The sequence below is a fragment of the Motacilla alba genome, chromosome 1A (genome assembly GCF_015832195.1).
Source record: "Motacilla alba alba isolate MOTALB_02 chromosome 1A, Motacilla_alba_V1.0_pri, whole genome shotgun sequence".
Taxonomy (NCBI): Eukaryota; Metazoa; Chordata; class Aves; order Passeriformes; family Motacillidae; genus Motacilla; species Motacilla alba.
Genome location: NC_052031.1, coordinates 4,270,126 through 4,297,820, shown reverse-complemented (window position 1 = coordinate 4,297,820; position 27,695 = coordinate 4,270,126). Strand labels below are relative to the sequence as shown.

Below are 27,695 nucleotides of genomic sequence, written 5' to 3'. Positions count from 1 at the left end.
GGACACAGCAGCGTTTGGGGTTAATTCCAAAAGGAATTTGTGGAAAAGACCAAGTCCAGGACTGGTTGCTGCCTCAAAACCAGGATGTCCCTTCCCTCTGCTCTCCTCCAGACCTGTTGAATGTGTGTGCCCTGCACCAACCCCCACCTCGGAGGATGTTCCAAAAGCATCCACTTGAATCCTCAATCGTACCAATCGTGCCTGCAGGGAGACGGGAGCTGGGGCTCCAAAAACCCCCATCAAAGATGCTTTACACAGTCCCTGAGCAGGGCTGCAAGAGAGGGGGGTGAAACCTCTGCAAAATTCACCCCCAGCCCCGCGGCTGAGCAGACCGGGGTGGGAGAAGCTCTGGGATCTGCGGGCGGTCGGAGCATCCCGAAAAACCCCGGAGGATTTATCCCCATCCCTCCCACCCCAGGGGATTTTTCTGACATCCACCCGCCAGAGCAGGACCAGCCGGGCAGGGGACATGGGCAGTGGTGTCTGGCATGATTTTCCAGTCCTGCAGCGGGGCTGATTTTTCTGGGGAGGGGAGAACAGAACATCCATGCAATGTGAAAAATCCCGCAGTGTGGCTGTACGTGCGAACACCCCCGCACCAGCCCCGGCGTGCAGCGCGACTCCGCCGCGAATCCCCCGCACTCGCCAAAGAAAGGAAAAGCCATCAAATCACCCGAGAGAAAAAAAAATCCCATCCGATAACCTGAGGAGCAAAGGAGGGAAAGTTGTGCGCGTCCCTGCGCGCCGGGAGGGCGGCGGGTGCCCACCAGTTGATTTTACATCCCGCCTTGCGCCTTCGCCGGCTTTTCTTGATATATTTCATTCATTTTCTGCAACAGGGAATAAACAGGTAATGCCGGAGCCCGGCGAAGCGGAGGGAACGGGCGGGCTGAGGGATGCGCCGCATTTTTTTGCTGTCGCTCTTTTCCACATCTTCTTCCCCCATCTCCCTCCCTTGGAAGTTTCTTGGCGACACGAAGCGAGGAGGAGAAGCGAAATAAAAGGTTGTGCGGAGGGCAAGCCGGGAGGCAGCGCTCCGGTGTTGAAGGCTTGTATTTTATGGTAATTTATGGTATTTATTTGATGGTATTTGATGGTATTTAATGGTATTTGATGGCATTTAAGGCGCGGGCGGCCAGCCCGGGATGCCGCTGCGCGCTGCCCCGCGCCGCGGAGCGCGGCGGAACCGCGGCATCGCTTCCACGCGTGGATCCGTGGATCCCATCCCTGCCCTCGCCCGCGGAGCCCAAAGCCCCGGCGGAGGCGCGGCTTCCAGGCGCGGAGGCACCGCGGGCGCGGAGCAGCCGGGGCGGGTCGGGATGCGCGCGTGATTATTTTTACTGTTTGTGGTTTGTTTTTTTTTTTTTTAATCCCTTTTCTTGAAACTGCTGGAAAAGGTCAACGAAGGAGTTGGCTGGTAAATATTAAAAGAGGGAAAAAAAAAAAAAAGAAAGAAAGAAAAAAGAAAGGGGAAAAAAAAGCCCTAAAAAGAGCGGCAGGCATGCGCACTGCGCGGATGCCATATTGGAATGAGTCTGCCGCGGGTGCGGGCGCAGGCACGGCTGGGCTCCGCTCCGCGCAGCGCCGCGCACCGCTCCGCGGGGGGAAAAACGGTAGAAACGCCCCGAAATAAGCCAAACTCGCGCAGGTAAGGCGCCGCGCCCCGCAGCCACCCCTCCCGGCTGGCGTTTCCCTTGATTTTATTTATCGGCTTTGGCAGCGCTTGGGTGGAGAGGGTCGCTTTCCCCTTTCCAAGATGTATTAAAAATTCTTTTTAATTTTTTTTTTTTTTTTTTTTTACAAAGCGTGCGAGATGGGTGTGGGTGTTTCATCCCCCCCCGTTTCCCAGAGGGTGAGCCCGCGCCGGAGTTGCTGGAAGTGCCGCCGTGCCGGGGCTGAGCCCGCGGCCGGGACCGGCGCTCGGAGCGCGGCTGCCGCTCCCCGGCTGCGCCCCGCGGGCCGGGAGGCTCCGCGCTGCCCCTCGCCTGCATCGCAGCCGCGCGGGGCTCGCTTTCGCTCGACACATCGCATTTTAGATGCTCTCATCTCCTTTTTTCCCCCCCCTTTCCCCCCTTTTTTGCTTTTCCCCCTTCTTTTTTTAATTTTTTTTTTCTTCCTATCATTCCCCTTCCCCATCTTTCTTTTCCTTATTTTTTCGAATTTTTTTTTTTAAAGTTACACGTATCGTTTTTCTGCTTTCCTGCCAAACGCTTGTGCGACCTCCTTTCAGATGTACGAGGCTGATGCACATCTCTCTCGGAAAGAGTTATTTTGGGTGTGCGGGTGGGTTTCTTCTGAATCTGCGGGGGAAAAGGAGGGGGGGGGAAAGCTGCTGCAGGAGGCGAGAGGGAAGGAAAAAACAAAAAAAAAAAAAAAAAAAAAAGAAAGAAAAGAGGAGAAAGCAATCAGCTGTGCCAAAATGTGCAGCCCTGATCTAGACATATTTTCCCGTAGCGCTCCCGAACTGCGGTAAATGAATATTTATAAAGCTTGTTCAACATGGCGGGTTAAGGTGTCTTCAAAAACTGCAAATAAACATTTTGAGAGGGGGGGAAAAGAGGGAAGGCGGGGGTGCCACGCGTTTGCTTCAACTCTCTTTTGTTGCTCGCAGAGGTGCGCTGGTGAATTCGGTGCGGAGGGATGAGGATGGGATCCCCAATTCGGGAATTCCTCTCCCCCACCCCCCGCAGCACCCGGCGGTGGGAAAAGTACCCGGGGCATTTGTGTGTGCTGGGAAGGGACGTGTGGAGTTGGGACCGCGGCCGATTTGCCTTTGAATGCCAAAATCGCAGGCGTGCCATGAGAGGGGAAAAAAAAAAATAATAAAATAATGGGCCGGGAGACGGAGCGCTGATTTATTTTGCATCAGCTGTAGACATGTCGTGGGATGAGGTGTCCTGTTGGAGCTGTCGAACCTTCCCGGGCGCAGTCAGCTGGGCATGTCTGGGGTTTGTTTTTTTTTTTTTCGCTTTTTGCATGTTTTTGTTTAGCAAAAAGCCACTCTGGAATTGCTCCACGCGGAAATTCGGGAGGCAGGCGGGCGAGTTGGGCGGTGCGAGCTGCGTCTTCTCTTGCAGAGAGAGATCCTGAAAACCTCCTGGGACGGAGGCGAATCGCAGCTTGGGCAAAGCGAGGGAAGGAGTTTGCAGGGAGTTCTCCGCGAGTTTGTGCCCTTCCCGGCTGCCTTTTCCAGATGTGTTTTCCAGGGGGAGCGGAGGAGTGAGGCTGCCTCAGAGGCAGGGAAAACTTCCCCGGTGTCGTGCAGGGAGCATCTCGGTGCTGCTGCTGTTCCACCGTGGCTGTGAGGTGATAACTTCGGAGCATCTGTGTTCTGAAGAGTGGGAGGCGATGGGATGCTCCAGCATCGCGGGCTGCCAGTGCCTGGGTGTGGATGGAGGAGCCAGGGAAAATCCAGGAGCGGCTGAAGGGCTGTCAGTGCCTGGGTGTGGATGGAGGAGCCAGGGAGAATCCAGGAGCGGCTGAAGGGCTGTCAGTGCCTGGGTATGGATGGAGGAGCCAGGGAGAATCCAGCAGTGGCTGAAGGGCTGTCAGTGCCTGGGTATGGATGGAGGAGCCAGGGAGAATCCAGCAGTGGCTGAAGAGTGGCTCTGCTGCTCGTTTATTTCCCTGTGCCTCTTGGAGATGCTGCCCAGAACCTCGCTGTGGTTTTATTTGGCGATGCTGTTTGCACACCTTCTTGTGCAGGGTGAGATTTCCCATTCCAAAAAGGCTCTGGTCCATCAACCCACCCATTTCCCTCTTCCTTGTCCAGCTCCTGCCAGGACCAAGCTGGCTCAGGGATCCAGCAAACTCACATCTCTGGGTGCGGTGGTGGGGAGGGTGACAGAGGAGAAGATGGGGGTGAAATTGTGATTTCTTATCAAAAAAGCAGAAAATGGCATTAATTATAAGCAGAGAGGCTTGGTTATCAAACTGTGGTGGGATTTGGGTGGCAGAATGCAAGAGCTGCAGTGGGGTTTTCTTTGGGGTGGGAAGAGATGGAGCCATTGCAGAAGGGGAGGGTATCTTCTCTCTGTCCCCTGTGCATCTCCCCATCCCCAACTTTGTTGTCCCTTGGACAGGACAGCTTCTAAAATCAGTTTGTGCCCCTGGTGCTCTGGGGAAGAAAGTGTGATAGCAGAGTGGTGACCTTGAGTCTGAGCAGAGCAGCAGCTTCACCTGGTTGTGTGATGGGGATGTGGAGATGGAAGGGATTTGGAAAGGTCTGTGGAGATCCCTCTGAACCTGGGGCAAACCTTCCCCAAGGAGTTTCTTCTTACATAGACAAGGGTGCTGGCTAGGATTTAGTGCAATTTGTTTTCCCTCTCTAGAAGACTTTAGGTGAAAACAAATTTGATTTCCTTTGCTGCTGGCAAAATAAGAGCAGGTGAGGCAGGTTCTTTCTCCGGGGTTGGGACTGTTGCCTGGGTGAACAGGGATACAAGTGGATTTTTCCCTCCTCTTTTTTTTCTTTTTTTTCTTTTTTTTTTTGTTGTTTTTTCCTCTCTCCAACAGATTATTTATGAAAGGGAAGAAAATATCCTCAGAAGTCTAATAACTTCAGTGCTTATAAAGGATTAGGTCCTAATAACTCCTGTGATAAGATGGAGGCTCGGTGTAATCTGTTACTAAGTGAAAATCTAAAAGCCATTTAAATAAATGCAGCAAAGAGCTGTGGAGAGATTGGTACCTTGTACACAGCAAGGCAATACTTTTTAAATGATTTTTAAGGGGTGCACAGGGTTGTGGGACAGTAAATACATTATAAGCAAGACAGTATAATTTCAGTTCTATATTGAGAAAACGTTTGCAAATATTCAACAGATGTTACATGTGGCAGAGGTGGAGAGTGTGTTTTGCACAGATGTAAGAACATCTGCAGAAGACAGTATACAGTTATATAGCTGTGATTATGAGTGATAATTGACTGGCTGGACAGGCAGTTGATGTTTTAATGAAGCATTTATTAAAACTTTATGGAAGTGTTGCTAGAAATAGGGTAAACACCATAACTGCCAACACTTTAGACTGGGGATGCTTTTCCCCCACTCCTGGCTCGTGCTGTGCTGAGCTGGTGTATTTTGGGTCACTGTTTCTGGCCTTTCAGAGCCATGGGATGGTGTCTGAGGTGAGTGAGGGGATGTGATGTTAACCTTGCTGAAGAACAGGACATGTAGAGATGGTGCCGCCTTATTTGTCCAGCAGATACTGGGGAGAAATTCTTGGCTGTGAGGGTGGTGAGGCCCTGGCACAGGGTGCCCAGAGGAGCTGTGGCTGCCCCTGGATCCCTGGAAGTGTCCAAGGCTGGGTTGGATGGGGCTCTGAGCCACCTGGGATAGTGGAAGGTGTACCTGCCCATGGCAGGGGGTGGAATGAGATGATCTTTAAGGTCCCGTCCAGCTCAAACCATTCTGTGTTTCTGTGAGTCTTCAAGGGCATTTCTCTGGCTAAATTCATCTTGGTGTGGGGTAAGCAGAGGCATGGAGAGCACCTGAGGAGGTTTACAAGGATGGTGATGGGTGAAGGAGGTGGCTTGTCCCTGTGTCCAAGTGGTAAAGTGAAGGAGTTGTGACAAACTCCAGAACTTGTGGCAGATAGCCAAAACTTGAAGCAGAGGAGCCAGAGGTGTGTGTTCATGAGGGTTCACAAAAACAATGATGTGGTGACCACAGGGTCCATGCTGTAGATGACCTGAAGGTGTCAGAAGTATTTTATTACTATGAATAGTGATGCAGGGTCTATCAGCTGGTGCAGCAGGGTCCTCAGTGCTGAAAATGAATTGCTGTGATGCCACCTGCAAATATCAGTTTGTTCTGTCATTGTAACACGTGGCCCCTAGGAGCAGGTTTGTTTTTTTTTTGATTAGAGTAGCTGATGGTATCTTGTCAATATTTAAAACTCATCATTTGAAACTGTTGATCTTTGCATGACAGACCCCAATGAAACCTGTCAAATCCATCCTATGGGGTTTTTTTGCCAAAAGATTTCTCTTTCCTTTATTTTCTGTTTCTTGGGGTGTGACTCCTACGGTGGTTAAAATGTTGGAGTTGCAAAATAAGGAAATACAGAAATAAGAGCGAAGACTTATCCACTGACATTTAAAAAACTCCTGAAAAAGTTTATTTTGAGATTGGCCTTTTGTAAGACCTCAACAAAGCATTCTCGTGAAGGCTGATTTGGAAAATGTGTTCACAGTTACTCCCATTTCTATGAATCAGAAGTGTTGATCTAAAATAAAATAGTAATAAAAAAGAAAGAAAAGCCTAAAACCAAGTAGCTCTTGACAACTGACCTAGGGATCAGTTATGAGTAGGTGTGAGGCTTAAAAAAAAGTATGTGTAGAATCCTTGCTATTTTTACTCCCAGTTCTGCTTTCATGACTAATACTCTTAGCATCATTGGGTGGCTTGTGCAAAAGAGCCATATTTTCTTGGGTAACGTTCTGAAACTCAATTTGAATGAAAGTTAATTAGAAAGTCTTGCATTTATTTGCTTGGCAAGGAAGTGGAATTCCCTCCTAAAATCCAGGAGGTGACATTTCTGCCTGCCCCTGCTGTGTAGGAGATCAGACAGGACAGCCCCAGGCTGAGGATCCTTAAAGTCTAAAGGGTCATAAGTCCTTTGTGTAGAAATCCATAGCTCTCCTAGGTGCATCAAAAATATATCTTTAAAGAAAGTTCAGGAAAAAGCAAACATTAACTTGGAAGGTGTTTTGGGCGTGGGAGCTCAGTGCAAGTGAGATCAGACTCCAGGATGCTTTGTTGGGATGGTGGTGAGGCATTAAACTTGGATGTTTTGTAGCAGCCCTCATGTTCACATGAAAGGGAATCCAATTTGTTTTACCTTGGAGAAATGGGGTGGAATTAGCCCTGTAGAAGTGACTTGTAGAACTCTACGAGTTAAAATGTCTTGTGCAATTTGGTTCTGGATAGACCTTGGCAGGGCTCTGCTGGCTGCCCTCTCATGTGCTTGGCCAAGGGAAGGGTCCTCCTCTTCCTGCTGCTGTGCTGTGAGGTGGCTGGAGATGCTTGTGAGGGCTGGATCTTTTTTAAATTTTTCTTTTTTTGGCAGATCCTGCCAGTTAGTGAAGCTGCTTCTGGATGTGAAGCACCGACAGGGATGTAAGTGTGTGTAGGACTAAGCCCAAGTGCTGATCAGCTGTGCTGTTTAAATGAACCAAACAGTGCCAAGATCTAAAATGTCTTTTTTTTTTTTTCCTAAAAAGTGTTGGAATCAGATGGCAGATGTTTCCTGGATTCTGGTTTGCATCTTGTATTTTTTTTTTTCTTTTTTTGAGAGTGACTCTGACTGCTGCAAAGACATAGAAGGCAGAACTGATTGCCCTGGACAATGGGAGTTTGGTTGATGAGGGACTCCTGAATTGGGCTCTAAATGAAGTCTGAAAACAGTGTTTTGTGTTTCCTGCTGGGTGACTTCTGTCTCTGGGCTGATTGGTCCCACTCAGGGGGTCTGACTGATTAATTTGGTCCATGTGGCTGCTGTTCTGAGGTGATGAGCATCACATGGTGGGGGTCGGAACTCCGTGATCTTTAAGGTCCTTTCCAGCCCACTCCGCTGTGTTCTGTGATTTTGCCTAACAAGATGAGGTGTCTCAGGATGATCAAGCAGCTCTGTGTCTTCAAGTTACTCATCTCTAAGGCTTCCTGTTTTCAGCTCTGTTTCAAGCCCAGAGCTGGTAGAAGACAGAGTGTTGCACATTGCTGCTGTGCTTCTCCCTTGCAGTTCTTTTTCCTGTTATAAAGGGCATCAGGGACATTGTCCCAATCTTCTTCATGGCCCTGGTTGAGCTGAGAGCTTTATAAGATGCCCAGATTTAAATATGCCATATTTCCAAGTAGTTGGTTGGTGTATGTTGGGTGCTTAGCATGGGTAGAAGTGCTTTACCAAGGTGGGGGCAACATCATGGAAATGGCCTGGTGAGTCATGAAGGAGGTGCAGACACCTCTTAGGGGACAGAACAGCTGGAAACAGCAAAGATTGGTGTGTGGTGACCTCCCTGTCCTTGGGAAATGTGCTTTGTGGGGTGCTGAAGGTGGGGATGTCCAGGGTTCACAGGGGCAGTGGCAGGAGTACCAGCAATGCCCCCTTGCCCCTGCTTACAAAATATCCAACTCACTAAGGAGAAGGAAAATTGAATGAACAAGTGCTTTAATTTTTGAGGTTTGATCTAGTCCTCAGAGAAGTTTGTGGCAGATTTTGGCTTGAAGTCTATCTCTAGGTCCTTAGGTTTTACTTACACCCACAGGACAGCTAAGAGGGTAATGTGTACCCAAGCCTGGGTGTCTGCCTGTCATCTCTCTCTCTTTCTTTTCTTAATACTGCAGGGCTTTTTGCTGTAAACAAGTTAACAGTCTCTAATTAGGTTCATTTTACTTTCTGTTATCTTATCTTACTACCATTTATCTCTGTGTGTATCCCGGACTCAGGAGTGTGCCAGGTAGGGAGGATGAGAAAATTGCTTTGTGGAACAGGTTTGTCTCTCTTGGCATCAAAAGTGTGAAGCTTTTGGCACCAGTGCAAGAAGAGATGAGAGCAAGGACCAGCTGAGTTACAGGGGCTGCCACCACCTTGCACAATCCCTTCTCCACCGTGTGTCTTCAGGGAAGTTTGGTTCCTTTCCTTCTCTGGCTTTCAGATGGACAATCCAGACCATCCCTGCTCCGGTGGTTCCCTAATTTCCTGTTTTTACATGTTTTCCCTCCAGGCTTACTCATTTATTTTCTGTTGCTGCACAAATGACTTCAAGAGCAGAAAGATGAGTCCTGTTGAGTGGCTGGAGCAGGGGGACTGGAAGGGGTCTTGGACTGACCATCCCTTACCCCAGGGCAGGGTTAATTCTACCAGGATCAGTTTCTGGACACATTAGCATCCTAACTCCTCCAAAAAGCAGAGCTCTGTGCCCTTTCCACTTCTTCACCAAATTCATTACAAGTGATTTCTTCTCCTGCCCAAATCGTGTCCCCTCCCTGCAGTTTCAACCAAGCTGCCTTCTTCAATCCACCAAGAACATGGAAAACAGATTATATTCTTTCCCCATTCAGCTGTTTTTTATGTATTTGAATATTGTGAACATTCCTGGTTCTCCAGAGTACATGGGATTTGTTTCTTCCACCCCAGAGTGCAACACAGAGCTGTTCAAAGCAGTAAATTTCCCTTATTAAAATCCTGTGGGGTCTTCAATATGAAAGAGGAATTGTCAGTAGATATAAGTGAAAACATTTGGCGAGGGAAGCTCTCAAACAAATAATAAAAAAACCCTCACAGGAATTTGGAAGAAAAGGTCCTTTAAAGGTTTCCAACTGGTACTTTGTCTGAGAGGAGAGACAGTCCATTTTTCTGGGAGTGAAACTGCTACTTGATGTGTTCAATGTCCCTTTTGAATGGGCTTCCACTGCATTGTGCAGATGCTCAGGGATGTGAGTTTGTGGCAGGCTGGCACTGGCAGTGCATCCTGGATCATGTCCCACAGGGATGAGATCCCCTTCATCCTGCTCCACGAACAGCACCAGGACCACCTGGCATCTGAGCATCTCCCTTCACTGGTCTAGTGGAAGGTGTCCCTGCCCATGGCAGCAGGGCTGGAACCAGGTGGTCTTTATGGCCTCTTCCAGCCCACACCATTCTATGACTGATGCAGCTTGTCTGCTGGGAAATTTGGATATTTAAAACATTAGCAGGTGCTGTGCAAGAACAGGAACCCCCTGAGGGTTGTTCATCTCATCTGAATTTCAGGTGTCTGAAATTAAGGCAGTTATCCTCTGGATGTGATTTTTCTTGGCTTGGTTTAGGCTGGATATTTGGAAAAGGTTCTTCTCCCAGAGGGTGGTTGGGGCACTAGAACAACCTCCCCAGGGAATTGGTCACAGCACCAAGCCTGGCAGAGACCGTAAAGTGTTGGGACAACACTCAGGCACGTGGTAGGATTGTTGGGGTTGTCTTGTGTAGGGCCAGGAGCTGGACTTTGATGCTTCTGGTGGGTCCTTTCCAGCTCAGGACATTCTGTGATTCTCTGGCCCTGCAGCTCTGCTGCCACTCTCAGTTGTCACTGTGCTGAGAGGTGGGACCATCTCCAGTCAGTGCCTGTTGCTGGGTTTTGGAGGGGCCAAAATCAATCCCAGATCACTGGGAAAGCAATGAAATTTATTTCCCCACCGTTCAGGGCTCAGCATTACATTGGCACATCTGGTTCACTATTCAGGCTAGAGGTTTCAAGGATGCAGGATCTTTTTTGTCTTCCTTGTGTCAATCCTGATTATCCAAGCGTGCATTGGAGGGAGAAAGTAAGTTTTTCAGGAGTAGCTTTAAGGAAGAGCCCTAGGGGTGCTGGGTTTGTGTGTGGGTAAGGGACCTCTCCCTACAGAGGATCACTCCAAAGGAAGAAAAACCAGGATGGAGCTGCCAGGAGAAGTGTAAAATGGTGTGAGGAAGCCAATGCTGTGCTTGTACAAAGAGCCAATATTGATACAGATGACAAGGCAGCACGGTGGAGATAGAGGCAGGGCTGAGACTGACAGCCGTGGGAAGAAGGAAATAAAAGAGGTTCTTTATTATATTGCCTGGCTTTTCCTGCCTGTGAGTTAAGAGCCTGGATCTGAATTAAATACCAAGGGAATGGGAGCTGCGTGGGGGGAAGAGTCGGATCAGTCTGAGCCACCACTGTGCAGAAACAATGAGCAAGGGATCTGAAACCAGGGAATTTCCCCCCTCCCCGCCTTTTCAAATGCATTTCATAGGATTTTCCTTTGTGCTCCTGCCTGGTGTAATGTCACCTTGAGCCTCTTTTGGTGCTGTTTCCCATCACCTTGTTCCCAGGCCGGCTTGTGGTCCTTGATTTGGTTTCCAGTGGATTTCACACTGGCAGAGGAATTGGAGTACAGTGGTGTGTGCTGCTGGTGTAATGTTGATGATTGCAGGCCAGCCAGTGTGCTACTGTTAACAGTATGGCTGGGGACTCTGTTTGAAGTGTTAATTAGCAGCAATTAATAAGAAGTGAAAAATTAATACCCTGTGTCAGCTTTCTTTGCTAGTTAGTTATATCAACACTAAAGCTCAGTGCTATTTTGAGGCTGGTGTTTGCATAAGAGTTTGGTCTTGTTGTCACATGCTGTTGGGGAAATACTCAAGTGCTCTCCTACCATAACTGGTAAACTTGTTATTCCCAAAATAAACCAGGTAATGGTCTCTAATAGATCCAGTTTCCTTGGGACGTGGATGCTCTCAACATGACGTTTCAAAGTAAGTTAAGTTGTCCATAGCTTAAGCAAAAAAATACATTAAAATAGAGTTTGAAACCCCCAAAATGTTGATGATGTTGCTGAATGTGCCTCAGAGACTCTGTATTTCCCCTTTTTAATTGAAGTGGGCTCAAACCTAGTCTCAGATGGGGCCACTGAGGATGGGTCCCAGTTGTGTTGCTGACACCTTGGGCAGGTTCCTGCTGATTTGCCCATCCACTTTCCATTTCTGATGGGAAATTCCATGATCCAGGGGTTTGAGTCTCTCTCATGGATCTGAGATCTGGGGCTTGGCTGTGTAAAAAAAAAAAAAAAAAAAGGAAATACTGTTGTTGTCCGATTGGGCACCTTCAGCTTTTTGTCAGCTCATAACTCTGTTTTATCAGCATCATAGAAGCATCACAAGATTTAACTACAATACTGAGAGGATTATGTTTCTTCTTGGTGTTTATATTGTTAACCCTGAGCTCTCTTTGAGATGATGGATTTGTTGTGTTTAAATTGATACCTCTGTTTCTCTCTGTTCTTTGAATTTTTTTGGTAGACCCAGGTTATCTTCCATCCTTGTCTGGTCCCTGGCAAAAATTAAAACAGCCACATCCCCCCAAGGTTTAGTTTCAGCTGGTATCTACCCTCCTCTCACGTTTAACAAGCTTGATGTAAAGTCCTGATACTTAGCTAATTTATTATTAATGATATTTACGGAAGTGTCTCTATCAAAGGAGAAGTGGGTTTGTTTTTTTTTTTTGACTTTCAGTAAACTGACTGCTTCTAGTTTCATGGTTAATTGAAACTTAATATACACTGGGGATGAGTGATGTGTATGTTCTGAGGTTAGCTGCACTCAGAATACTCAGAGTCTATAATACACTTAATTCATTAGCAAGTCTCATGTCAACAAAGAATAAAGATGTAGTGCTGGAGTGGCAGTGGGAAAAGGGTCACATTTGTGGAGTACCTAAAGTTTTCTGGCACTCTGTGAAGAGGTCAACAACCATATTGCTCTGATCTGGGTAATGATCTTAATTTTTTAAAATACTCTTTTTTTTCTTTCATTAGCAGATTCCTTTGGGGTGGGGAACACAAATTTCTAACTTTGCCTGAACAACCTTTGGTGGAGGTTGAATCACCTGCCTTGGTAATTTGCTTTCACCAGTGATTTTTTTTTTTGTGAAAAAACCATGGTTTTTGCAGGTTTTAATTGCAGCTGTGATTGCTCCAGCAGACATTTCCACCACGGTCCAGCTAATGGATATCAGACACTTGACATGCTCGTCATCTTTTTCAGTTCTGATATAGCTGCTCACACACGTCCATTTCTTCTTTTAAATTGCCATAGGACTGCCCTTAAAAACTGGGAGTGAGAATTCCACAGCTGAACACTCTCCTCCTTTCTATTTTATAACCATCATATCTAGTCTTCTAGAATATGCCTCCAGAGTAGTAAAAGTTGAAAAAATCCCATCTATTTTTACAATCTTATTACATCCTGCTTTGCCTGGCCTCTGGCAGTAAACTTCTTTCCTACTTTTAGTCACACGTTTTGCAGAGCATTTGGCACAGTCCTCTCTGTCATGCAGGATTTGGAGGCTCCTCTAATAAGCAGGACCAGTCCTCCCCATCAGATATTCTGGACACACACCTTCCCTGCTGCCTGGCTTTGCTTTAGCATATCTTGTGTGAATAGCTGCTTCCCTCTGTGCCCATAACCCCAGCTCTTGGTTTCTCTTTTTCAGTCGTCCTTTGACACCTCGTAATTCATCAGCATCTCAGAGTTTTGCTGAAAAGCTCACTTTGGAGTTGTTTTTAATCTACTCCTAAAGGTGTATCTTGGGGTATTGCTTGTCTGGTGGCTTAGTGTGGCTGGAAATACAGTTCTCATTTAGTGTGGTGTCTGATGCAAGATCTGAGCATCGTGCTCTTCCTTACACTGTTTTTCATTTCTGTGTGCTTGTACTCCACTTTGAATTTACTGTGGTCACTCCTGCTAGAAGAAACTCCTCTGCCAACACAACCCAATTTAAAATCAGCTAGTATTTGCTGCCCTGCATGTCAAAACTGGTACAGTTACCTTAGGTCAGTCCTCATTCCATAAACAGTTGCAGCCAGCACTATTTCATGAAGGTATCTGCATTTTGCGTGCTCAGTTTTATTTTCTAGAGTTACTCCAGTCTCTTTCTCATGAGTATTCTTGCTTCAGTGCTTCCTCTCTTTCGTTATCACAGATCTCCTCCTTTGGAAGTTTGAATATTTATGGAGTGAGATGTATCTCACAGTGTTAGTCATCAAAAAGCTGGAAATCAAGGGCTGAAATGTCTGGAAGTTTGGTGGAAATGTTTTTGGTTTTTTTTTGTTTTTTTTTTTAGGATGAGTTGTGCTGCTTTGTGGGCTCATCCTTCTCTCTCTGTTGGTGAGCTGGAGGAAACAGATGTGAAACCTCTGGGTGCTGTTGATTACCTTATTATCTTCTCTGTTGTCATTATTTTTGCTGTTGCTCCTATGACAGTATTGCCACTAAGGTCCTTTGTTGTGGTTTTCATCCAGCCCCAGCTTCAGGCTGGAGACAAGGGCAGGATGGAAGGGTCACCACCAGAGGGTCACAGAATTATTTAGGTTGTAAAAGACCTCTGAGATCTTTCATTCCAACTGTATCAAGATGGGGTGACATGAAAACCATCGGGAAAGGCTGAGGGAATGGGTTGGTGTACAATAAATCACTCATTGCTTTTTTTTTTTTTGGAAATTTTCCTTGTAGCTTGTCCTCCTTGCTGCAGGATGAATTAGGAAGGCCAAGCCTCTTCCTCTGAGCCATGGAGACGAGGGCATCCTTCATTGCCAGCATGAGAGAGACCCAGCAGCTCTCCCCAGAGAAGGATCCCAGCCCAGCCAACGGTGATGGGGAGCAGTTCGATTCAGGTGAGCTCCTCTTCACCCCCACGAGTCCTTGTCACTGCTGGAGCTCCTCACAGGAACAGCTGGGAGCCAGGGAGGAACTGGGAATGGTTGTACAGCTCCAAGCCCTTTTTTGGGTCTTAAGGATTGGACTGTGTCCTGTGATTGATGGGAAATAGGTAATTTTCCTCTTCTGGACCTCATCTGCAGGGTGTATCAGCTATTCAAAATTTAAACTGACAGCCATGGAAAACCTTTCCCAAGGCATCACATTGTGTTCTCCCAGCTTTCCCACCATTTTTCATTCAGTTGAAGTTTTGTGGTTAAGAGAGACAGAACAAACATTGAGAAATTTACAGCATTTCTCCTTTGTTTTGACCTTCCCCCTCATTTCCTTCTCTATTTTTTGGAGTGCTTCAGGTGAGGGGGTTTCACAAACCTTGAGGAGAAGAGAACTGATCACATGCTGGCCTTGTGCTCATGACTGGATGCTTTGTAATGCTCTGGGATGGGCTCCTGAAGGTGTGAGGATCTGCTGTGCTAAATTTGGGTCTTCTGTGGTAGATGCAGAAAAGTAAATGATACATTCTGGTGATTTTTGATGGAATCAGGTGCTTTAACTTCCCACATCCAGCCTTAGCAGGATGAGACTGTGTCATATGATCAAAAAGTACATTATGGCTAGACCTAACCTACTTTCTTTCTGAAGCCAAGCTTTTCCCTGCTCCTCCCTCAGCATGTCAGAAATTTGGCCACTCAGCCTTCAGTTTCCTCACTTCTTGTGGCAGCTCAGTGATTTTCCTGTTTCCTTGGACACCAGATCCTTGGATTTCCAGAGTGGACACATCTGGGCTGGGCTGGTCACCACTGGATCTGTTTTTATCTGTGGTAGAGAGATAGGAATCTCTAAGGTGAGATTTAGTTGGCCAACCATAGACATTTTTTGGGAATGAGGAGAACTGGCCTGCAGTGCCTAAATTTTGGCGGGGGATGAGGATTTTGATGGTTCTCCCAAGGCTGTGCCAGAGGTTTGTGGTTGATCAGATGCCTGTGTGTCTCCCTCTCCCCACACCTGTTGTTGGGAGCATTTCAGTGCTCTGTTCACTCAGAAAGTCATGTATGTGTATCTAGGTGCTATAAATAAGATGTCCAAGCAATTTGCCTTAAATACTTTCTCCTCCAGTGAAGACTGGGGGGGAAAAAAATAAAATAAAATCAGTGTTTCTGGAGTGACAGGGTTTGGGTCTTTTATCCCTTTTCTTTTCCATAGCTGAACATTCCAGGGGGCTGTTAACAGCTGGAACAGTTGCATTTTTATAATGTCAATGCATGAGCACTTTAAAGCCATTGAGAGGCTCACAGATAATGACTTGTTGATTTTATTTGTCATCCTGGGCTTGTTTATACATCACTGTATTGTAAGCCAGCCAGCCTTGACTCTTTCATTAAGAAAAAGCTCTGGACCTAAGTACCAATAATTGGAAAGGGAGCTGGTATGTAACATAGGTTTAATGGCAGATTTATCACCTTTCAGGGTGTCCTGGGCTCCTCAGCAGTTGGGTTTTAGTGATGGATGAGGAGATTTGTGAGCAGCCCTGTTGCATGTGTGGGTGGTGTTGGGTCCTTTGGGCTGGTCCCATCCCTGTGCCACTCTGTGCCTGCTCTGGATGCCCCCCAGCCAGAATTCCAGCAGGGAACAAAGTCCATTGAAAAACCATTTTGAAAACATACAGTCCCTTCAGAATCCGTTGTGGTGAAATGAAGCAAAATAAACCACTGATGCTGTGATAAATGAGTACTCTGACGTTATTTTTACAGACCTTGTAAAAGTAATTTCCTGATAAAGTCTGCAGATAAAACATGGTAGAGGAGCCAGGCTGGTGATGTGTCAGAGAGGAATGAGCTGACAGCGAGGGAAGGCTGCAGCTCTCACTCTGCCTTGCCTCTGGGCGTTGAAGCCTCTAAATTTGGGGTTAGAAAGGAGAGATCTGGGTGGTATTTTGTTAAACAGGTGGTGGTGTGAGTTTTGCTGGGCAGCATGTGAAAGAGCCTGCCAGTCTCTGTGCCTGTGGCGGAGTAGGTCAGGGTTAACAAGGTTGTGAAGGACTTGATGCATCCATAACTAGCATCTAGTTATATTTGCTAAAAAGCTTTTTCCAAATTCTGGAGAAGACTCTGACCTGCCTGGAGACACTGCTCCTTGGAAGAGCTAGGGATGATGCTCTGGACTGACTGAAAACCTCTGTGGAATGAATCTTTTTCTGTAAGACTGCTGAGGAAGGCTGGATAAAAGGAGCCACGTGCTGAAGGAGAGACTTGCCTGGACTCACCCAGGAGATGAGCGCAAAGACAGGAATAAAAACTGAGAGTACACAGAGAGCATCCTGGGCTGAGGGAAAGGGAAATGCTCTGACATGCCTGACCAGGAGAGAAGAGAGCCCAGGGCTGACCTGGAAGTCACAGAATCGCAGAATTATTTAGGTTGGAAGAGACCTCTAAGAGCTTTGGGTCCAACCATTCCCCCAGCACTGCCAAGAGCACTCCCTAAGCCATGTCCCCAAGTGCCACATCTCTGTGTCTTTTAAATCCCCCTCAGGGATGGTGACTCCACCAGTGCCCTGGGCAGCCTGTTCCAAATGTCCTGGCCATGTCCTGAGGTGGAGATGCCCTTGTAATTGTTGGAACAGCCCATCCCAACCCCATAGACACAGGTAGCAGGGAAGGATGAGGCACAGGGGATGATGAACTTCAGGCTTTTCATGTCAGGTGCTTCTGACCTTTGGTGGGATGGGGACTGGTTGTGCTCAGGGTAAAAAGTTGCTTAAGCAATTTTTAGCCTGGAATGGATAATCATATCTGCCCATCTGCTGATGGGCTTGGTTTTGGAGGCTTAGCCTTTTGAAATCTCTGCACACAGCTCTTCTCTATAACATTAACTCTGCAGGGTTGCAGGCATGAAGGCTGAAAAATATCCCTGTTCATCTAAATTGCCTGCCTGCATGATACAGAATTTTTCCACCAAGCTCCTACCTTGTGCTTAAGTTGTGGCTTATCATTCAGTCAAGGTTGAACAAACCCCTCATTCTGGGTCAGATATCTCAAGTAGAGCCAGCTTCTGAGCCTGGAGGTTTTTGCAGTGATTGCAAAAGTCAAAACAAAGCCCATTCTTTATTCTGCCATGAATTTGTCTATTTTTGGATTGTAATCATGGAATTGGGTTGTTTCTTGCTGAGTTGAAGAGTCATCTGGTGGCCTCTTTATCACTGGAGTAAATGTTGATTTGCATCTCCATGTTTAAGAAGATGATTTGAGTTTAAGGCAAGGGGTCAGACTTGATGCAGCAGCATGCAAGTGTTTAATAGTGTTGACAGCTCAGCCTTGAACTCCCACACAGATCTTTACCCTCTGCCAGCTCTGTCTCAAAAACCCTCTTCTGTTCCCCTTTTTTCCCCCCTCACCTACATGGGTCTGGTGCCACGGGCAGCAAATAAAAACTGTGTCTTCCCCTTTTAATAATGAGAGATTCCCCTTGCACAACATAATTTTCTCTGGCCCTGGAAACTGGAGACCTGTAGCAATAATTGCAATAAATTAACCTAGCCTTTTTCTTCATAAAACTGTCTGGGGAGGGTTCTTAATTCAGTTTGTCATGAGTCACTTTAATTACATCATGACCACGCTGATGAATGTTGGGGCAGGTAAAGGGTCTTGCAGAGTTTGCCTGATAAATGCTTATTGCAAAGAGCTCATTGCTAGACTGTAAATATTTTTGCTCTGGGGATGAAACTGAGCTCGCAAGATTGCTTGGGAACAAAATGAAAACAATCAGATTTGGCTGATTTTCTGTAAGTGAAAGAAGATTTATTTTTAATTATTGCTGGGTGCGTTTCAGAGATGGTTTGGGGCCTTGGCTCTGCCTCAGTGTGGTTAGAAAGGAAGAAAAGAAAGGGTGGTCATGGCCAGCCCTTGCTGTGGGGAGGGATTGTGTGGGGCAGGATGGGGGAGAGTGGGCACAGAGCCCCACATCTGAAGGGAGCAGGGAGTAAGAAGGCAGTAGGGGTCCAGTGAGGTTTGGGGAAAGCAGCTGTAGCTTGTAAAAGGGGTTTATCTGAGATTTATGGGTGCAGTGATGCTGAGGAGGGAGAAGAAGGGGTGGCAGGAGTGAAAATGAGTGTCACTCACCCCAAGGGTTGGTGTTTGTTCTACACACGTCTCAGCCAACAGAAACATCTTTAATTTCTCACTGGGGCACTGCTGTAGCCACCAGTGCTGGGGGAGAACTTGGAGGGCACAAGGACATTACACCTTGGTGGTGGTGGGCAGGCAGCCCACCCTCACAGCCTGGGAGTCATCAAATGCAAAATAAAGGAGCACAAGTGCCTCTCGCAGTGTGTGACAGTTTTGTGCTCCCACTGCCATGGAAGTAGAGTCATTTCTGGTCTCAGTGTTGGCTGCTAAAACCCCAGAGTCTGCTGAATTCATAGTAAGAGCTGGTCAAAACACAGATCCTTAAGGCAAGCTTTCTGTTTTCCCTTCTGTTGATGTTTATACTGGTTGCTATTCTCACCCTGAACTCTTTGACACAACTTTTGCCTTCTTTGGCTGTGTTTTAGGCTGCTTTTCTTTCTCTCATTTTTTAATTTATTTTTTTTTTTTCTCTTGAACAGATGAGGGCTCCAGCATTGAGGATGCAGACTTCAACTGGGACGAGTTCCTGGAGGAAACAGGAGCCAGTGCTGCTCCCCACACCTCCTTCAAGCATGTATGTGCTCCCTCTGAGCCCTGTGGGTGTTGTACACGTTCCCTCTTCTGGTTTTCAAGGGCTCCCTGAAGAACTGTAGTGGAGTCTTCCCATTTTGGGGAGAAGTTGTCCCTCCACACACGTGACAGCCTGAGTGGGAATAGCCCCCCAGCCAGTGTTAGGTGACCTTGGTGTGTTGGAGTCACAGATTGGATTTCTGTGTCTGGGCCACTCCCTTATCCTCTGCCTTTGCATCAAATTTTCCATTTTTGAGGGATTGTGTTGCTCTCCTTTTGCTTCTAATGCACTCTTTTTTTTTTTTCTCTTCACCTATTTTCCCCTCTGCATTCATTGTTGTCCATGCCAGCCTGCAGAGATGAATCTCACAGGAATGTTGTGGTTCCCCAAAGCTCCTTTTAATGCCTGATTTACTGCCTGGCAATCACTCAGCACCAGAGTTCAGTGTGGCTCAGAGGAAACCATCTCTCCTGCCTGGAGGTGCTGTCTCACAAGTGTGGGGAGCAGGGACTTGGGCAGGTGGAGCTTTTCCTGGCTGAGCATGGAGCATGCACACAGCTGTGGCAGTGACAGCTCTGTGCTCTGCTCTGTGTTAGCACAAGCTGCATTTGAGGGCACCTCTGGTGATCACCTGGTCAAGCCACCTTTGTCTCCAGGTAATTTTGAGGCTTGTTTTGTAGGGCTAAAGGAGCTGCAGGGATGAAAAACCTCTCTTTTATCTAGTCTGAACAACCAGTACGGTCCTCCATTCCCTATTTTGCTTTCATTTTAACAACAGTTAACCCAGAGTATTGCAGGATGAAGGACCATAATTCTCTATACTGGAGATTTGCAGAGCAATGCTTATTGTGGAGTTTATTCTTGATCCAGCAGCTGCTTGGAGAGAGCATCTTGTCCCAGATTTCTGCTCCAGGCTCAAAGTAGAAAGCTTAGTTCTTCATGAAGCCCTTAAGGATGTCTTCAGTTGTGTGGAGGTGCCCTGCTGATGCTGCTGACTGCAGGGTCTCACAGCACCTCAGTCCTGGGAGTGTCAGTGTGGGACAGATTGGTGCTGGGAACAGCCCTTGGTGACTGCTTCACAGTCTGAAACCTGATCCTCAAAAATCTGGCCAAAAACCTGAAAGCTGTTGGAGGAGATTGTATTACCTGTGTGTCTGATTGATGCTCCTCTTGATTCTCCTCTTGATGTGACTTGTGTCACAAGTCTCTTGGCTTCCAGAGTGCCTTGTTGGTGTTACGGTGAGCACAGGGAGAAAACCAGCAAATGAATCACTCTCTGCAGGCATCAGGCTCAGGTGCTTTGAGCTGCCCTGGGAGGAGGCCAGGAGAGCCCATTTGTGCTGGGACATGGGCCAGTCTGTAGCCTGGATTATTGGTGAGGACTCTGAGCATTGCTGGGATCCTAGGCAAGCACTGAGTAAAGCAGTGCATGTCACAGACCCCCCTCAGTGTTAGACCATGTCCAAAGGTCCTTCTCAGTTGTGCTGTGCCTCTGGGCATTGATTCTGCTGGAAGTGCCCACACAAGGAAAGGCGCAGGGAGTGCAAATGATAAATGGGTTTGGCTGGGCAGCCCTTGGGTCAGAAACTGGAGCTGGATGAGTGAGGGATTACTGCTGATGGACCAGAGGAGTGTTTTCTCAGCAGCTTGGCGTGCCCACATCTGTCAAATCCTCAGTTGAGCAAGTAGACCATGTTATATTTGTCTTTGCAAATAAAAGAGTCATTTAAAACTGCCATTTCAATTGGAAAGCAGAGACAGGCTTACCTAGAGTATAATCCCTCTGGATTCAGTAGCTGATAAGGTTCTAAGAAGCCTGTGACAACCTGTCCTGAAATATCTCCTGAGGAGTGACAGGTTACATTTTGGATGGTTTTGTGAAGACAAGGCTGGCACCTGACCAGTGCACTGGCATCCACCTCTTCTTTATCAGCAACAGCTAGAGGCATCCCACTGGTCCTTGGAGCACAGGTGGTGCTGCAGCAGGCCCTGGTGTTCATCAGCAGTGCCAGCAGTGTCCCAAAAGAGATGCACTGGCATCTCCAGTGTCCTAAGGCAAGTTATGGGTGCCTGGTCACTGCTGAGACAAGTGGAAGTGACCCAGAGAATTCACTTCTTTCAGTGAAGGTCATACCTCATTTTCCAGGTGCTGGGAGGGGGAATTGGTTGAGTCTTGAGCCGCTGAGGATGGGTGCAGTGGAAATTCTCTCCTTGGTCTGCCTGGTACAGCATTCAGCTCTTGATGCTGGTCAAGCCTCTAGAGGTGTTATGTGATTAATTATTGTAGTTGGGCTTAACTCCTAGAGGTGCTCCATACCTGCCTTTCTGTGTCCTGCGATTTGCCTGGTGGAGCTGTGCAGTGGGAAATGAAACTTCATTTGAGCTATGCTGACTGTATCCAAGGCATTAGTGACATTTAGGGGTTGAAGATGAGTGCCAGTCCTCTCTTGGATGTAGTACACCTGAAGGTAGCACTTCAGAGCCTGTGGGACTTGCATGGTGGGATATGAGCCAGTGAAGCAGGAGTGGAACTGCCCTGACTGATGGAGAAGGAGGTGGTTGGATTAAGAAGCACAGCCAGCTCATGTCCTGCCCCAGGGCTGCTCTTTAAGGGCAGCATTTCCAGGGCAGGGGAGGGGAGGGGGGGGGTGTCTCCCTACCAAGCAGAAAAAGTTAACACCATTCCTTTCTCATTTTACAAGGTTGAAATCAGCCTTCAGAGCAGTTTCCAGCCTGGGATGAAACTAGAAGTGGCCAACAAGAGCAACCCAGACACGTACTGGGTGGCTACCATCATCACCACGTGCGGGCAGCTCCTGCTGCTGCGGTACTGCGGCTACGGCGACGACCGCCGGGCAGACTTCTGGTGTGACGTGATGACAGCAGACCTGCACCCCGTGGGCTGGTGCACGCAGAACAACAAGGTCCTGATGCCTCCAGAGGGTGAGTTCTGCCTGCTTTGTTGGGGAGCTGCTCTGGGGTTGGGCTGTGGGTTCACCTCCAGGTTTCTGGTTGGTCTGGGATTATTGTATTTGCGGGGTGGCCCGATGAAGGAAGGAATGATGGATCTGACTCCATGCTCTCAGAAGGCTAATTTATTATTTTATGATACTATATTATATGAAAGAATACTATACTATACTAAAGAATACAGAAAGGATACTAACACAATGCTAAAAAGATAATAATGAAAACTCGTGACTCTCTCCAGAGTCCCGACACAGCTTGGCCCTGACTGGCCAAAGAGTGAAAACAACTCACAGCAGAATCCAATGGAACAATCACCTGTGGGTAAACAATCTCCAAACACATTCCACATGAGCACAACACAGGAGAAGCAAATGAGATAAGAATTGTTTTCCTTTTTCACTGAAGCTTCTCAGCTTCCCAGGAGAAAATCCTGGGTGAAGGGACTTTTCAGAGAATGTGAATGTGACATGGGATGGGTACTGAAGGTCCTTGGCTGGTGTTGGGTGATGTGGGCAGGGTTGTGTTCCCACAGGATTCAGTTTGCCAGTCAGCCTCCAGCAGAGGAGTTTTTGCCCTAGTTGGTGACAACAGAAGGCACTTCCATAGGGAAATGTCTTTTTACTGCTGAACTGTAATGCTGTGATTTTCACTTCAGGGAGAAAACTGTCCTGTTCTTGTAGAAAGGAGGGGTGAAATTCAAGAGTGAGAACAAGCTAAAATAAGCAAGATCAGCTTGGGTGTAACCAATATCAGAAGCTGACTTTGCACTCAAAAGTGTTTTGCCCTGAAGGTCTAAAACCTTCCATCACCAGATTCTGGCAGCTCCTAATTCCAGTGGTAGATCCATGTGATTAAAGATAGCAGAATTTGGTCATTAGGGCATGTCCTGATTGTCAGCTCTTAGGTGCACAAAAGCTGAATGGAAGTGTTGTAGGTTCTTGAGTGGTCCGTGTGGAGCAGTTTGTTAATAATACAATTGGATCCCCAGTGTATAAGAGTACAAATATATTTATATCTATGCGTATATAGGCTATGTGCATCAACAGAGCAGCTGTGGTGTATCCTTGCTACTACATTGCTCCAAGCAGAGGCATATTGTCAGTGTTGCTGCTAAGTATTCCTGCCATATATCCCATTTATTCTGGATCAAGGGAAGAAGATGAGTATTCAGCCTCCAGCTTGTGCATACATTTAAGGAAAGTCTCATTTAAGGGCTCTGCTGCTGAAGTTACTATTTCCCTTTCTACTGTGTGGGCATTGGAAACAGTGCATGTGCCAGTTGTGTGCCACGTGGGAATTCTCCTGGAGTAAGTGTTCCCTGACTTCCTCCTGAAGTGAGCTGTAGACACAGTCTTTGAATCAAAGCTGACATTCCTGCCTTGCATCTGCCCAGCTGTGAGCTAAGCTTGTCTTTTTGTTCTGGTCTGTGTGTTTTGAATAAACACAAGATTGATTGCTTAAAAAAAAAAAAAAAAAATAAAAAAGAAATCTTGAAGATAAATAGGGCTGAGAAATCTCTTGGCTTGGTACCAGTAAATCAAGCTGATGTGAGAGGGGTGAGGTATTTTATTTTATTGGCCTCTTAAACTACGTTTTATTATGTGGATTACAATCAGCGCTACCAGGAAGGTGTACAGTGCTACAGACTAAATCTCAAATGTGAGGGTCAGGGGGGTAAGAGAATTTACTGAATGTCATAACAGAAAATAACAATTCCCTTATAACCCGAGGCAACTGCTGTTCACAGATCTGTTGGAATTTGCCCTTTGGGTCATGGCCCCTCTGTGTGAATTGCCTTGCTAGAGTGACTGCAAGTGTGCAGTATGTCCTACATCCCTTCTTCTCTGGTGGGTGATGTAACTGGACCACCAGGGTGTTGAATGTGGGCAACTGCCCTGTCAGTTTGGGGCTTTTTAAATTTATTTTCCCCCTCCCACTCCTGTTTACAGTGAATAAACTTTGTTGAATATGTCACAGTATAATTTTCAAAACATAGTTTTCAAAAAGAAGAAATTAAATGCATGGGTTGTTATTCCACAAGAAGATTTAAGCATTTAAGAGCTTGGCTCATATTTTGGAATGACACATCTAAAATGCCCTAGAGGATCTCAGCCTTCAGGACTTAAAGAATCATATGTGTTGGTAAAAGAGAAGCTGATGTTCTCTATGAACTCTGTGGAGATTTTTTTTAAACCTCTAGCATTGCACTTCATTTTGTTGTCAGACTTCTGGGAGAAACAAAAACCAGCTTTAAATTGCACGAACCCAGTTCTGAAGGCATCAGTTCTGCACGTCTTGATTACAGTGACTGGATCTGTTGGCTACACCATGCAATCAAACAGCATGGCTGGGGCTGGCTGTCTGTCATTAGGCTGTGATTTTAATCAGGAGCTGAAGGCTTTGGGTAGAAAGCAGAGTTGCCAGAATGGACTTGTTTAACAGCCAGGATGACAGCACTGGGACAATGCTTTGTCTCTGCTCACGAGTCAGGTTGGACTGATGTGTGCTCATCTCGTAAATGTGATGCCAGACAAGAACGGTGGAGTGATGGGACAAAGAATTTCATTAGATGGGAGAGAGATGCAACAAAATGGGCTGGTTCAGTTCAGCAGATCAATAGAACTTGATTTAAAGTCCAGCACACACAGAGCTTTTAAGAGGCGGCTGCCAAATAATTGTAGTTTATGATCCACATCGAAAGAAGTTGATTAATTTGCAGACTGCTGCTCTGTTATTTATGGGGTGACATTAGTTGCATCATGGTTCCTGTGGCCTGTGAGTAAAATGTCAAGTCATGTTCTGTCCTCCTGTGACGTGATGATGCAGTCACCAGATCAGGAATACCTGAGGTGGCAATAAAATGTCTTGGTTTGTGGCAGGATGGTGTGAGTGCACGCGTGCCTGTGAGCTTCACGCTCCAACCCGCTCCTACACAGGAAATCAAAGGAGTAAAATTGTAGTTACTTCAAGCTTTGCCATTAATTATATTTTTCTCATTACAAATCGGTGTGTAATTTGAATTGCAAACTCAACTATCCTGGCAGAATAGATCTGTTTACCATTCAAAGCAAAATGAAAATTATTTAAATTAGTTAATATAGAACTCATTTGAATGAATTGGATGTTTATTCATGAACTAGCTGAGGCAAGTGTGAAGCTGTCCTTATGGTCTATAGCTTTGGCACTGATCAGCTCTAATGTCACGTCCTGGGACAGAGATTTCTTCTTTATTGCATATTAACTGTGGTGTAAGCAGTGGGTAACTACAGCCTGATGTAGTTGAGTGTGAAATTCTTATCCTTCCTGACAAGGCCCTTCAGCAATTGTAATTCATATGAGGAAGAGCAACCTGCTTCAGAGTTCACTGCAGTGGCAGGGCTGTGGTGGTGTGGGAGGCTTTGTTTCCTGCACTGTGAGGGTGGGATGTAAGGTATGTTTTCCATCAGTTAGTTAAAATTTCCCCATTGTATCAGCCTGCATGGAAACAGGGATAGCATTTATCCCCTCCTATGTCTTACCCAAAAACTCTCTTCCCTCCTCTAAGTGCAGTTGTTTGTCACCATCCTTCATCCCTTGGGCTGAGCATCCTTCATCCCTTTTACCCACTGAGCATCAAAAATTTAAGCCTAACTAAACTTTGCTGACTAGTGAAAGGAAAAGAGGTGTCCTTTAGCCTGTTCATTCCCATGTGCTGTTTTCCTCTCTTGGTGACAGTTGAGTTCATGGACACATCCACCATCGGGCGCAGGAGCGGCGTGGAGAACCTGACAAGTGTAGTAGCTAAATTATGCATTGTGAAAGAGCAGGGACGTCCTGTTGATTGACACTCGGGGGTTTTTTTTGTACAGATTGCAGATTTCCAGCTGAGCTGACAGAGCCCAGGCTCTCCTGGCACTGTTGTAATGCATCCTGGAATGAGCTAAAGACACCGGATGATGGGATTGTTTTGTACACTTGGAATTGCAGCAGTGGCTCTGCTTTGATGCTATTGACAGATGGAAATTCAAAGAGGGCAGTTCTGTGTGCAGATCTGCGAGCTGGAGTCTGTGGAGATGGAAAGAAACACAGCAGGGAGAGAGCCAGGCCTATATTTTGGTTTTGTGGTGGGCTGGTGCAAATGGGGAAACCTCGGAACACTGGCTGTACCTGGGCTTGGTGACCAAAAAAATCAATCCCACTGTGATTCTGTGTAGGAAAGCAGCTTTTACTTCCCTGTTGCATCAGTATAAGGAGGATTGAAGTTCAGAAGTCTGATCCTGGGTTGGAATAACCTTCTCTTTCATGGTGCTGAGCTTGATAAAGTTTAGTCATCAAATACACCATTAAGAGGGGTAGACTTAAAGCATTTTGCCTGCCCAGGCTTTCTGTGAAGGCAAACACCATCATTTGGTCACTCTTTGAGACAGATTTTCATGTGGTTCTCAGGTGAGATTAACTCCTATCCCAGATGTAGCCCAGAGAAGGGAAATTTCACTGTGATTCCAAGTGCTGGGTCAGATTCTGGGCAGGATATGGTGGAAAAGGGAGATGAAACTTGTGCCGGGGCATATTGAGTTGCCTTCAAATGACAACTTACTGCTTTTTTTGTTTGGTTGGTTTTATATATCACATGAATCTATCACAGAGCAAAATCCTACTCTTGAGGTCAGCAGTGTAAAGGAGGGGAGAAGTGAAGCTGGTTGGACTTGGTGAAATTTACAGCAGGGTGATTCTGGATGGCCAGAAGATGGTCTGCTGTATTGCAGGTGTGGATTTATGTCACTCCAAGGCACACAGAAGGCTTTTTTTTTGGGGTCACAGCTCAGGGTGGTGGTGATGTGGACCATACCCTTGGCTTTCAGCATCATTATGGGAGCTGCCTTGCTGAATGCAAAGCTTGTCTGTGGGTTCTCAAAAGAGAGACAGAGAGATCACAGGTAATGTTTCTGACAATGGAGGAGGGTGTTCAGAGATTGCCTTCCAGAAAATACAGTCATGGATATAGTTGGGAATTTATTTTATTTTTTAAATGAAGTTATCTTCCCCCTGGTGATCTCATCCCAGAGGATGTAAAAATTAAACTATACTTGCAGGTAGAGGGATCATATGGACAAGGTGGACTTCCCTTTTGCTTTTTTACTGGTATGGAGAGCAGATCCGGCCCTGGTTTAATTCTTTCACCTGAAATATTACTTCCTAAGAGCTTGAGGCTGCAGAAAATAAGTAGGCATTCACTGAGCTTATGCTGTTTTACATCAGCTAAGAACTGGGCCCTCGAGCCAAGTAAAATGAAACTCGGAAATCTTCTCTGGCAGGTTGCACTCTCCAAGCCTGTGGATGTTTCTAAAGCAGTGTACAGGGCTGTTTCTTAAAATCTCTGGCCGATCTTTATCCTATTATTGCATCAAAACTGAGTTTAGACTAAGCTAATGTAAATAGATGGCAGGATTTCTTTATTTTAAATGCTGCAAATGACTCTTAGTACAGTGTTTTATGTGTGCTTTTCAAGTCGACTTTAGCAGACTATTAATTATGCAGGGATGACGTTAGCATAAATAACTAGTCAGCAAATAAATGTCAATTAGATATTCTATTAGCATAGTAGGCAGCTTTATGCATTGGCATAGAACATTTAGCAGATCATACTTAATGAGCACATAAAAAAATAGATTTTTTTTTTTCTCCCTAAGCTCTCCTGATGACGGCAAAGGGGAGGAGAGGAGGTAAAAATGCTGGGTTTGGCTGAAATTTGCTGTAGTAGGAGTCAGGTCAGTTGACTCTGGTGGGCCTTGGGAGTTTCCAGGAGCTGGAATTCGTTGGAGCATGTCATGGCTTGGCAT

General features: G+C 46.5%; 1 protein-coding gene across 3 annotated transcripts in view; it reads left to right on the top strand.

The window, feature by feature from the left end:
• Positions 1-647: 647 nt before the first annotated feature.
• SFMBT2 (Scm like with four mbt domains 2) overlaps positions 648-27,695 on the top strand; it is a 107,567-nt gene continuing 80,519 nt past the window's right edge. Inside the window, exons 1-4 of one of the 3 annotated variants that reach the window (XM_038153967.1) lie at positions 648-850; positions 14,011-14,171; positions 18,815-18,909; positions 21,609-21,849. In XM_038153967.1, coding sequence (XP_038009895.1) covers positions 14,066-14,171; positions 18,815-18,909; positions 21,609-21,849 — 442 coding nt within the window. In that variant the 5' untranslated portion in view covers positions 648-850; positions 14,011-14,065. Of the gene's footprint in view, positions 851-1,478; positions 1,649-6,635; positions 11,257-14,010; positions 14,172-18,814; positions 18,910-21,608; positions 21,850-27,695 lie in introns of those variants that run through there. The other 2 variants (XM_038153966.1, XM_038153968.1) reach the window with 2 other exon arrangements.